The 12,209-nt window shown below is 40.8% G+C and overlaps 1 protein-coding gene across 2 annotated transcripts in view; it reads left to right on the forward strand.

The window, feature by feature from the left end:
- DENND2B (DENN domain containing 2B) overlaps window positions 1-12,209 on the forward strand; it is a 183,802-nt gene that overhangs the window by 67,453 nt on the left and 104,140 nt on the right. For both annotated transcript variants that reach the window (XR_011047933.1, XM_068397872.1), the window contains exon 3: window positions 11,532-11,636. Coding sequence is in view for 1 of the 2 variants with exons in the window: in XM_068397872.1 (XP_068253973.1) it covers window positions 11,557-11,636 (80 nt within the window). In the remaining variant the exon portion in view is untranslated. The remainder of the gene's footprint in view (window positions 1-11,531; window positions 11,637-12,209) is intronic.

Genomic DNA, 12,209 nt, shown 5'->3' on the forward strand with positions numbered 1-12,209 from the left:
ATTTTAGCCATGGAATGAAAACATCCCTGAGCGTGAGGAAAGATGGGTTGCTTTCTCTAGAGGGATGCAGGGTGCCTTCCCAGCATGGAGAGGAAGAAGGGGAGCATATTTCTCTTCCCTCCTGGTGTTTTTTATTGTCTTTTTTCCTTCTAAAAATCTTTTCACTTCCTTGTTTCCCACCTGTGTTTTTTTTTTCTGACACAGTGTATTAGCTACCCTTCAGCTCATCCTTGTTCTACTAGTCTTCAACTCACCAGATGTTTGTCTGGTCCTCACCCTTCCTCCCCTTTTCCTCTTTAGTGTGCTTCCTCTGTTTCAGCAGCATGGCTAGGAGGAAGGTTGAGGTTCACTCATTTTGCTGGCACCATGCTTCTCTCCCGTGTTTCCTTTCTGTCTGTTCAGTTGTCTGAGGTGGGAGATGGAGCTTAGGCAGGCAGGGCATGGACTGCACCCTCTCAGTCAGCCTGCTCACACCCTGCTGTGGTTTATTGTCCTGTGAGCACAAGGGGATTGGTTTTATTTGTTTTGTCTTAGAATGTGTAGAGTTTTGAAGGAGAGGGAGGCAGTAAGGAGACTCATAAAGATGAAAGGACTCTGAATCAGAAAAGCACTGTGCCCAAAACAGGTGCTCATTGCCCCAAGAGATGCCAGTTTGCAGGAAGGCAGCCGCAGCAGACAGGAGAGGATGGTTTCGGTGACCACAGAAGCTGGTGAGGAATGGCTTGTCTCTTACTGATGTGTTTACCATTGGTGATAGCCACATGTCTGGGCCCTACCATGTTTCTGGAGAACTGGAACTTACTAAAGAACATGTCCTCACTGCTTGTGTGTGAGCTAAGTCATAAAGCTGCTCCTGGTTCATTGTTAAAGTAATGATATTTGGAGAGATCAAACCATAGATTTCTGGAGTAGGAAAAAGTAGGAGCAGCTCTGGGAAAATGGGCCATTCAACCAGATGCCAGAATGTGGGCAATGGGGTTTACTCTCTGACACTGAATTTGAGGATCTCACCTCTAAGCAGCTTTCCTAAGACTACAAAAGAAATCTGTGTCAGACCTCAAACACAGCTCAGAGCTTCTGCATCCTTCACACACTGCTTTAAGTGCAAGAACATAATTTCTAAATGTAAACAGATACCTCTTCTGAATGGTTCTTGCACAAATCCCTATTATAAACAACAGGCTTGCATGCCATCCCATTTGCTGCTAATGCCTGTGTCCAGGGTCACTTCTGGATGTACTTTGGATACAGGGGAATTAAGATCTTCTCTGTGCCTTTCTACAGATTCCCGGGGTAACTGCCAAGAGCAAAAGAGACAGACACAAGGTTGTTCTCATCTCTTTGTACAAGCCAAGACAGTTTTGGCTAATATTTTCTACTTAATCCATGAGGTCTCCAGCTGGTTTCTTATCCTCCCAGGATGCTTTTATATCATCATATTGAGACAGTCCATCCAAATTAATAGTTGCTTCGCTAGAAAGAAGTGTTAGCATTGGCAGCTTAAGTATCATGGACAGGACCTGCTTCTTGGAGATAGTGACTCAGAAGAGTAACACGATTCCTAGAACATAGTGATCTAAACAGGAGATTCACAGTAACACTGTATATCAGTTCTTGACCTTACTGAGGCACCAGTATCAAAGATCTTCTACTGCTGCTTGAAACTTAAAGCAACACTTTGTGGCAATGTCAGCTTACCTTTTGCTTCTGTTGATGAATTTAGTTTTCTTTTACTGCATGGTATTAGAGAGAAGTCAAAGGTCTTTGTGCAGGACAGTATTAGTAGTTGCCATCAGTTACTTCTGCTGAAGACCTCTATTTTTTAATCCTCCTGACACTCATGAAGCATCCTTTCCACATCCTTCTCCAGATGCTCCTTGCTACCTTCCTCTGAAGTTAGTTTGCGTTGTGACATCTGTGTTGGCCAGGAGAGTTGGTATCCTCAGACTGTCCTTCGCTGAATGCTCCTTATCGCCTTCTCTGGGAGCAAAACACTGTTTGGATCTCTGTACAAACTTGGTCCTTAAGTGTTCTCGGACTTTCTTCTACTCCTGTTAGCCATCTTGCCTATTCCCTTCTGCTTAGCATCAGGGAAAGGCAGTTCCACACACTGGATGCTGATCTAGGCCTTTTGCTTTATTGCTCTGATTTGAACAACACAACCACTTTGTTTCTCTCTTTATTTACAGACAGGGCCAGCATACTGAAGGTCACTTCCACTCATAACACAGCATACCTGGACCTGAATACTCAGTGTGGCAAATGACCTAACCTGCCACACGTGATTTGAGAGTAACATTTTCATCAATCCTTGTTTTATTTCTCATTTTGCTGCTTTGTTTTTTCCACGGGCCTGCCCGCCCCCCCCCCCAGTCAATCTTCCTTTTTTCCTTTCTTTTACAGACATTTCCTTTTTTGTTGCTTACTCTGTCAGGGGAGGAGAGTCAGGATGAGGTACAAATCTGCCTGCCATCACCCAACATTTGTCTGCGTAGAGGTTGGAAGCAAAGTGTCTCCCTGGCCATCCTGGCCTTTGGTAGATGTCTTTCCTCCTCTCTGCTCCAAGGAAGGGTTCTGCAGAAGGAGTCTGAGGCAAACATGCTAAAATAAGTCTCGTGGCCTTCTGAAAATAGATTAAAATAATGCCACCAGCTGCAGTGGCCAAGCTGGCTGTTTAAACCCTTTGATGTCTGTGCTTTTCTCAGTGGCACTGTTTCCCACATTGTCACAAATAGTTACAAAAAGAAAGACGATTTCAAGGGTTTTCAAGTTTTGTGTCAACTTCACTGCTGTCTCTCAGGGTATGGGAGAAGAAGCTTAAGGGTGTGTTTGTGCAGGCAGTGAGAAGCCAAGTTATTCATTCATAGCTCACTGCCTGCTCTGAGATAATTCACTGGTCATGTTCTTACTCCTAAGCATGCCCTTGTACAAGGTAATTTGGAAAGTGTGTTACTCACCTTAAACATGTACTACAAACATCTGCATGGAGACTTCGTGTGGAGTATTTAGGATGCTGTAAATTTTCCTATGCATACAGACAAGTTCTGACTTGTTTCTGCTTTATAGAGTACAAACTGAGAAATGACAATTAAGGTGATTTGTCTACACTGGAAAGTTAATTCAGGTTTAAAGTACAATGTAATAGAGATCTTGTTAAGCCACCCTCCCTATGGCTGAGTGTACTTCAGACATTCCTGGGTAGCACAGCTTGCTTCTAGAAAAGATGTCCATACACAGAAGTAGTCAGGAAATAGCTCAACTAGCATAACGCGAGCCATTTACTCAGTGACTCATAAGAAGTGTATGGCAAAATGAAGACTGAATCCCTTTCTGTCAAGTCTATGCAGCTGCATCAAGATCCTCCTTCCTCCCGTCACATATTATTAAAACCTCGTACGAGGCATATAACTGCTATTCATTTTGCAGTTTGCACTCTAGTGGTGCTCTGAGTGGGAGCCACATGTGTCTGGCAGGAAGGAAGGGAGGTGTGCTGACAACACTGGGGACAGCAGCTTGCTCTGTATTATAGCTGTGACCTGTGTTTTTTTTCTCGCATGATGCTCTAATGAATCAGAACCTACAGCAGTTGCAAAGTCAGGATGCTTCTCAGCTGTCTGCCAGACTTTATCAGTCAGCCTTGGGGTGAGGAAGGTTCAGTCATCAGTGTCAGCTCAACAGGGAAGTTTCTGATAAGACTTAATAAGACTTTGAGCTTGGTTTGTTCACTTCGTGTCTCCCCTGCACCCTGTGCTCCCAGGCAGTATGTACTAGGTTTGAATTGTATTGTGATGTTTTTTGGGACTGGTGACACCCTGTGGGAAATACCAAAGGACAGTCTATTTTCTCGTGTTCTTTGTGATGCAAAAAATACTAATGAAAAGGAATCTTTGTTCCTTAAAGCTAATCTACTCTCATTCCTTAGTAAAATTATAATCTGTTTTTTGTGTCACAAGAAACAATTCATTATTGTGCAAATGATGTTGATGTTGCAATTAGAGGACTATGACTTCATTGAGGAATAAGGAGCAGAAGCAGATGAGCTCCTGAGGCTTAAACTGGTGTTTTCATGCAAATATCCTGAAGATGAAGGGAAAGGATAAAGGAAGTATAATACCGAGGAACTGTGATATATGTTAGGCAGTTTGTAAGTAGGCTGTTTTCATAGTGATGTCTGGTCATCATGGAAATGTTTGTTTTGCAAAGCCCAAAATATATATGCCTCTGATTATTTTGTACTGAGCTTTTATTGCAAAATGCGATGACTGAGGGCTTTCAACAAATCAGTGTTCATTAAGTTTATTATAGGGCTTGTTGAAAGGACTTACCAGATTGTGACTGATTCTCAAGTACAGCAGAAGGAAACAAGAAAACACTTTTCTGTAGTAAAACCTGATCCAGATCTGAGGTGCACACATATTTTTCTTGCTGAAGTCACATGAGAGTAATGTGTATGCTTTGCATCTAAAACCAAATTTTAGTGTATGAAATCTAAGAGTTTTTGTTACATCAAATACATGAGTTTCTGCTGCATCCATGTCGGAGAGAAAATGTCTTGATGAATGTTTTTATCATTTTTGTCTCCTTTTGTTCTCAGAAAATTAGAACAAATATAGCCTGCATGTTTGCAAGGCCAAAATTGTATTTTATACACTGTAGGAACATATTTATAACACTTAGAGTGCTGTCCACAATGAAAAAGATTTCTGTCTTAAAGAGAAAGCATGCAAATTTACTTTTAAGTAACATATTTTGAAGGCACTTTTAAGGTATGTTTTGCTGACAGTCCAGAAGAATCCAAATGAATGGCTGAAAAATCGGCCTCACCAAAACAAAAAAACCCACAAACAGTTGGTTTTCAGATAAATCAGTTCCCTGAACCAGACAGCTGCATGAGTGTGATGGGATGAGAATGTGTGGCTAGTGTAGGCATGAGAAGATTGCAGCATTTCAGATTGACATCAGTTTTAAGGGCAGTGTGAGGGTGTGTTTCATGACTGTCTAAATCCATGTGAGTTCACACTGCCACCAAAATGTATAGTTAAGGTTCCTCTGAGCTTATAATAGTACCAGTTAACTGTACTATTAGGTATTGTAAATTTCTACCCTGGTGTCTCAAGTTAAGGTAGTTAAGCTTGAACTAGTCAATGTATTTTTTTAAAATACAAACCTTTTCTTCAGCCTACAGAGGGAAATACTAACTTCTGATTCAACAGCAGCCATGTATTTTTTGTTAATGTCTCCTCGCTTTCCTGGGGAGCTGTCACTTCTAAAGGAATTTTCAGTCTGTTCCAGTTTGATTTGTCAATAAATGTGAACTTGTTATATTCAGTGAGAGCTCTTTAAGCACTCATTTAGCACAAACATGTCAGAAGAAGTGGCAGTGAAGTTACTTCCCTGCTGGGATAACAATAGCTGTAATTTATCTAAATTGGAAGGAAGTCTTGTACAGGCTACTAGCTAGATGAAAAGGGGCTATCAGAGATTGTACTAGATGTGACATAAATCAATATGTCTTTGCCTCATGCAGAAAGGAAGAAAGATTCAGTCCAAAGTCTGGATTCAGTCCAGGTTCTTCAACTGAGATACAATTCCAGTGATGTAAGAGAGCAAAGCAAAAACAAAACCTTGTTGGTCCTTTTTAATACTGAAGCAAGCAAGATAAAGCAAACGCCCTAAGCACCAGAGAGTTCCCATAATTATATTCAAAAGTTTTTCAAATACAACATGCCCTCTGTAGTCTGAGAAGCATGGTCACCCTAGTATTAGTGAAAATTCCTTATAAAAGACAAGCAAGTATGCACGGTAGCACTGGTCTCTTTGATTTTCATGTTTTCCTTCCGTTTCGAAGCTGCGATTGCCCTAGCAGTGCTGAAGGCAATAGAAGAGCTTAGCACTGAATTCTTACATTTGGACACAACTTTTGGACTGTAGTGTGTTTCAAGTGAGGTCTGTTCTCTCCACCAGGTATTGCCTGTTTTCAGTTCCAGGGAAAAAACAGCCTGAGGGAAGATAAATGAAGTAATAAGAAGGTAAAGAAGGGTGAGGGGGACAGAATGAGGAAGGAACAAAATAGGCAAGTGCAAGAATATCAGAAGAAGGGAAAGGCATTTTAGGTGGTAGAAAAATAGGAAAGGGGGGTGAGGGGTGAGTGGAGAGCTGTCCTTGCTCTAGGCAGCATGCTTGCTTTTCACCTGCCTGGTTGGTTCTGCAGCCACCCAGGTCTACCAACCTATGATGAGGGGAGGTAACTTCTTTCCCCTCCAATACGTACCACAACATCAGTTTTCTAATATTATCAGTTTCAGTTCAGTGGGGACTTAACTGCTGAGAAGGTGGGTTGGCATTGCAAGGTTGCAACGACAACCAAGTCCTCCACCACTGTTGGTTGTACTCGGAAGTTTGTGCTGGAAGTAAACTTGTTGCCTAGCTGTGAAAGCCAGGCAGAGAGGCTGTTCATTGACTTGATTGGAAACAGGCTGTCTGTGGATTGTAGGGAGGGAAACTTTGGATGAGATTGTGATGTTAATACCAATTAAAATATGTGCCTTTTGCAGTGTCATAAAGATGAGAAGTTGGACAAACTCTCTTCCTTTGGATTGGTTATCCACAAACATTTTTTGTCACTTGTTCTCAATCAGGGACTTGGACTTATGTAGCTGTGTGAATGTCTTGATCTTGTTTTCTCACTTAGAGTTTACGCTAGAGTATAATATGGCTCAGGCATGTACACATTGCTGATAGCACAGGGTCTGTTTCTCTAGTCTTTAGGACTAGCCTTGAAGGCAGTTAATTCTCGTGTCTTGCAAGAAGCCTGTTGATGTTATCATGGCTAGGCTATCTGTGTGCTGTAAGGACTAAACTTCGGATGACATAGTTGAATTAATACTTTTGAATATCTCCATGCCAAGTCCTTCCTGTAGTTCTTCCCTGTAATGCCTTCCTGTTACGTCTCCAGGTCTCTACCCTGTGGGGCAGACCAAAGTAGTATTTTCCAGGTTCCAGATGACTAGAATTTCAAGAGGAAAATCATCTGCCTTAAAAGACTTCAGAACATATGCAGATCTCAAGAACCAAATTATACCTTATAAATTATATTGATTTCAATACAGATTGATTTGGTCTAGGACAGTTAAGTGTAAGTTAATCTTTGCAACAAGTGAGAAAACAAGGACTTTACGTACAGTGACCTGTCACTGAAAACCTCTCAAAAATAACAGTAGAAGTCCAGAGCTGAGAAGTCTTATGAACACACTTGACGTCCTTGCTGGACACACACATTTTCTTTGTAGAATTTGCACCCATGTTAATGATAATGCCAGAAGAGAACTTGGGAGCCTACATTCAAAGGCTCCCTTCTCAAGTCATTAGAAACCCTGCATATATTTTTCTTTGTCACCTTCCTAACTTCATCTGCTCTGTGCTGCAGCCTGGGTCCCTGCAAATGCCTGGCTGAGAGGGCTGGAGCCACGTACACATTGCCTTCTGCTAGTGCGAGTTCAGTATTCATCAGTAAGCAGCAGAATCTGGATTCTTCTTCATTAAGCTGCCAGAGAAACAGTGTTAGTGTTCATGATGCTCAGAAAACTGTCTTTGAAGCATTGCAACATACTCTAAGGACTTTTTATTGGAACTGTATATTTAATGGAAAATATGCTTTAGAAATGCGTAGAGAAAATGGAGTGCAATGAATCTAAGTCTAAGTAGGGAAAAGGACCATATGGAGAGGAAGATATTGAGCATAGTATTAAACACAACAAAAAAAACCCAACAAACAAAACAAAAATCATGCATGTCTGTTGAGCTGAAGAAATTTCAAAGGAAAAGTCCTCTTCTGCTTCCATTATACTAACAGAACGGAAGATGGAATGATTCAAGTTATGAAAATGTTTTCTGTAAGGCATCTGTTGATCTAATACACGTATAAGACATCTAAGCCTAGCCATGAATAACTAGGCTCAATGTTATTCCCTTACACAGAAGGAGAGGAGTGAATTTTTTTTGCAATGCAGGAACTGATGGATACATTGTGGGTAAAAAAAAGCAGAAGGTTTTCTTGAGACCTCAAGAGGCTCTGGGATAGCACAAATAAAGCACTCTTGATTGCCGTGACTTTTCAGGTGCTTGCTCCAAGCCTAGCTCTAGCCCTGAACAACTTGTGAATGGGAGTGGGCTGAGGACCAGCTTGCACTGTAGTGGGACTGGGAGTGGTGCTTCCAAAGTGTTGGGATGCTTTAGGAAATTAAGAATAATTTTAAACTGCAGGGGGGAGGAGTGTGGGATTTACACCTCCCCTGCTAATACCTGTTAATGGAATTAAAGATTCAATGATGCCCTGAGGTTCACTAGCACAAGTGATGGTGATGGTTTTCGCCCCATCTGTCTGTAAAAAAGCTCCAGGCCACACTTTTATTTGTACCATTTTGGAAGTGGAAGGAAACCTTTTAAGAGAGAGGGAGATGGTCCATAAGGAATATTCTGTCGTCAGGGCTTCCTGCAATGATAAAAATCTGTTAGGAAATATGCAGCAGCCATTTTCAGTCAGGATGATGAACCTCGCCTGGTACTAGCAGCAGATGCCATGTTGCCATCGCACCATTTTGTATATTTGTCTATTGTCTTTACTCTGATGCTGCCAAATGGTTTGTGGAGGTTTTAGACAAAATGGATGTAGTAATGAACAAGATCCAGATTCTACCATCTGGGCTCATTAAATTACCAATTTGAGAGTTGTCCTAGTGAAATTAGTGAGACACTACCTGGAGTAAAGTACAAATTATGGCTAAATAAGGGTTTCAGAGTCATTATTTACTTTTACAAATAAAACAGAATTCTGCATTTTTAGGCAAAGTGTAGTTAGATGGTTAACTAGGCAATGTGGAATCTGTGTGACATGATTATTTTTGGATTTGTTTTTAACAATATGTCACAATACTTGGGAGGTTTTGGTTTTCATTGCTTTGTGAAGAATAATTTGCAAATACTGTGATGGAGAATGCTCTCACACAAGCCCAAGGGATGTGATTCTTACCATACAATGAGTCATACAAACTTTCAGGGCTGTCAGACTTGTTTGAAGGTTCTGAAATAACTTGCTACATGACCATAAAATTTAGTTTAGTTTTTTTCTCTGTCTCTGTTTTGGTTTTGGGGTTGGTTTTTGGGTTGTGTTGTTTTTGTTTTTTATTAAGCCCTCGCTTCCAGGCATCTCTAAATTGTTGATTGACTATTTTTCTGCCATGTTCAAATTATTTGGATTTTCTGTGCATATGCTGGGATGATATAAGCATCACCTGCAGTAAAATATTCATGCAAAATAAGTATTAAAGAAAAATTGCATAGAAAAGTCAGTTGATATCACCATATATACTGGATTCTCAGCTGCATGGGAAGAAAGATACTTATATCACTAAATTTAACATATCTTATGAAACTTTCTTTTAGAACTCGATTCCTCTTTTACTTGAAAACAAACCAGTTTGGCCTATTTGACATTTAAGGTAGCTTTGAAATGTGGGGTTTAAATAATTGCTTTTTTTTTATATTGGCCACAATGATTTTTATCAAGCTTGTGGGAAGCTGGAATTTGAGAAGGGCAAACCTCCCATGAAAAGCAAACACCGTGATGCATAGGTATGCGTACTTTTTTCCATTGGATTTTGGGTATGGGAAAAGTGGACTCAGCATGCTTTTATGTTGCTGTTTTCTATCTTTTTTTTTTTTTTTTTTTTAATGTGCCAAGTCAGTATCCCATCTTTTTTAGGATTCATGGAGCTTCTTTTGGTCTTGAACAGAAAAGCAGGTCTTGGAAAATGAATGTAACACGTTCATGCTAACAGTTGTTATTCACCTTATGCCACATCTCTTATTTTTCTCACCTTATTTGCTAATAAGTGAATCAGTTTTAATACAGTAAAGGCATTGAACTGGTTGAGTGGAAAACATTAAAAAAGCTGCTGGCTCCCAGTGGAATGCAAAGTCCTAGAAAGCTTGGCGAGCATCAGCGGGTTTCCTTTCTTGTCCCAAGCAAGCCCTTTTCCAATCGGAACAGGCAGTTCTTTACAGTCCTGTTATCTTGGTAATGTAATGCTAACAATAACAGTGAGACACTGGAGGAATATGGGGAGCTTCAGCGTAGAGAAAATGTTACCAACTGGGAAAAAAACCCTCCACTTAATCTGGGAAAATTGATACACACAAGACAATTGGAGAAGGGCAGGTAGACCTGTAGTCTGTGGTCAGCATGATTGACTCTGCCTCTGGAGCTGCAATCCGCGGGAGATTTTCTGACCTTATTTGTGGCAGAACACTTTGGAATAAAGTGGTTTAGAGAATGTCCTCCTCACCACGATAGGTCTGTTTGTACAAGGACTTTGTGTGTTGTCAGTACCCAGCTTGCTTTTAGCATCACATTACAGTTGGCTTCTCAAGCAGTCTGGACTTACTGTGGGTTTGAGTAAACAAGAAGTTTTGTAATACTCCTTATTTTTGCATTAGCTATGCCATTAATGGTTGTAAAAATTGGTAGTTCTGGTCAGACCCCGGGTGGCAGTGCTGCAAACCATGCCTATAAACTAAGGAGCAGCTCAGAAACCACCCAGAGCGCGTGCCAGCAGAGGTTGCCACTTTTACATCCTTGGGATTACATCCTGGACCATATCCTCAGATTCTCCCTTCAGTTGCAGCACGGTGTTCCTATTAAGATAGAGTGATGAGGGCAAAATAAATCCTGGTATTGGGCTTTTTCTTTGCTGGTATGCAGCAACACTACAGAAGTAAGTCCCATCTTTTGGGCACTTAACTGGATATATATGTTTTTTACCATGGCTGAAATTAAATTTGCTGCTTTTGGGTTGTTACCAAGTTACTAGGAAATAACTAGGAATTATTAATGATTCTTTATATTACCTGAGGTCTTAAAAGTGTCCTAAGACAGTTTTACTTAAAGAATCTTGGGGCCAATATAGAAAATCATTTGTAGATATTTTCATATCACAAGCAGATTTGAAAATTATATTAAACATATTTGCTACTCAATATATTTCACTGTTAGAAAATATTTCCATATTAGAGCTGCACTTTAAAATTGTGAAAAGTTTCTTTGTTCCTTGGAATTGCTTTTTTGTGGCCAAAATGCCAGTCATAGCTATGGTATTTGCAAGTATCACACAGTGCAGTTACTAGGCTCTCCACGTATACTGATGGATGGAAGAACCACACCAAACCTGTGATATTTTGTGAACTCAGTATCAAGCTTTATTCATCAGACATGCCAGAACCTGAAGCATACACCTAATTCCCATAAAATATCTCACTTTGTGGCACTGGGCTCTGATAAACTTGGCTGTGGATGTGAAAGAGCAGCAGCAGAGAGGTAGGGTTTAGTTTTTCAGGATCATAACTAGACTGATTGCATATTATAGAATGAGAAGCAGCCGGGAGTTCTGACTTTACACAGTATAGTACTTCCAGCAGTCTTGAAGGTTAATTGTCATTTGGGCTTGTTGAAGCTTCATTGACTTTTCTTCTCACAGATATCCACATTTCTAGAAAGCAGAAATGACCATGACTGCCAACAAGAATGCCAGTGTCAACAGCAGAGCCGGAGGGAGTAAAGTGCCTCAGGACACTCTGGATAGGTAAGTGGTAAACTGCAGGCTTTGTAGATTCTGAGAAAAGTTTGCCTGTGTTTGGGAAAAAAATCTCTGTTCAAAGGTAAGCGGCCTCTATTCTGACGCAGAGAGAGCTTTGCTGGACTGAAAGAAGTTTTTGGTAGGGATTGGAGCAATTGAGGTATGAAAAAAGGTCTGCTTCTGGCATATTTTTGTCGAGCTATTGCTGCTCGACGGCTGGTTATGATGAAAGTGATTGCAAGGAAGGACCTGTGTGGAAGGCACTGTGTAGGCCTCAGGAGGTTTGAACTAAATTTCTTGGCCATATGACTGCATGTCAGCTTTTCTTCATTGCCAGTCTCCAGGTTGTATTTTGTATTGGTTTCTGTCAGATTTTCTCTGTTGTATCTGCCTTGACAGACGGTGGGCAGAGACTGCCTCCTGTTGCAGGTCAGGCATCGAGTGTGAAAGAACTGAATGTAAAAGTACAGGGCTCATCTCTGTTGCTTTGCTTATTTGTCCTCCTTTCTGTAGCATTAAGTCATTTACAGAGTAAGCAGAGTAAGCAGATCAACTTAAGGGAAAACTAGCCAAGTCCCC

The sequence above is a fragment of the Nyctibius grandis genome, chromosome 4 (assembly GCF_013368605.1).
Source record: "Nyctibius grandis isolate bNycGra1 chromosome 4, bNycGra1.pri, whole genome shotgun sequence".
In the NCBI taxonomy this organism is placed as follows: Eukaryota; Metazoa; Chordata; class Aves; order Nyctibiiformes; family Nyctibiidae; genus Nyctibius; species Nyctibius grandis.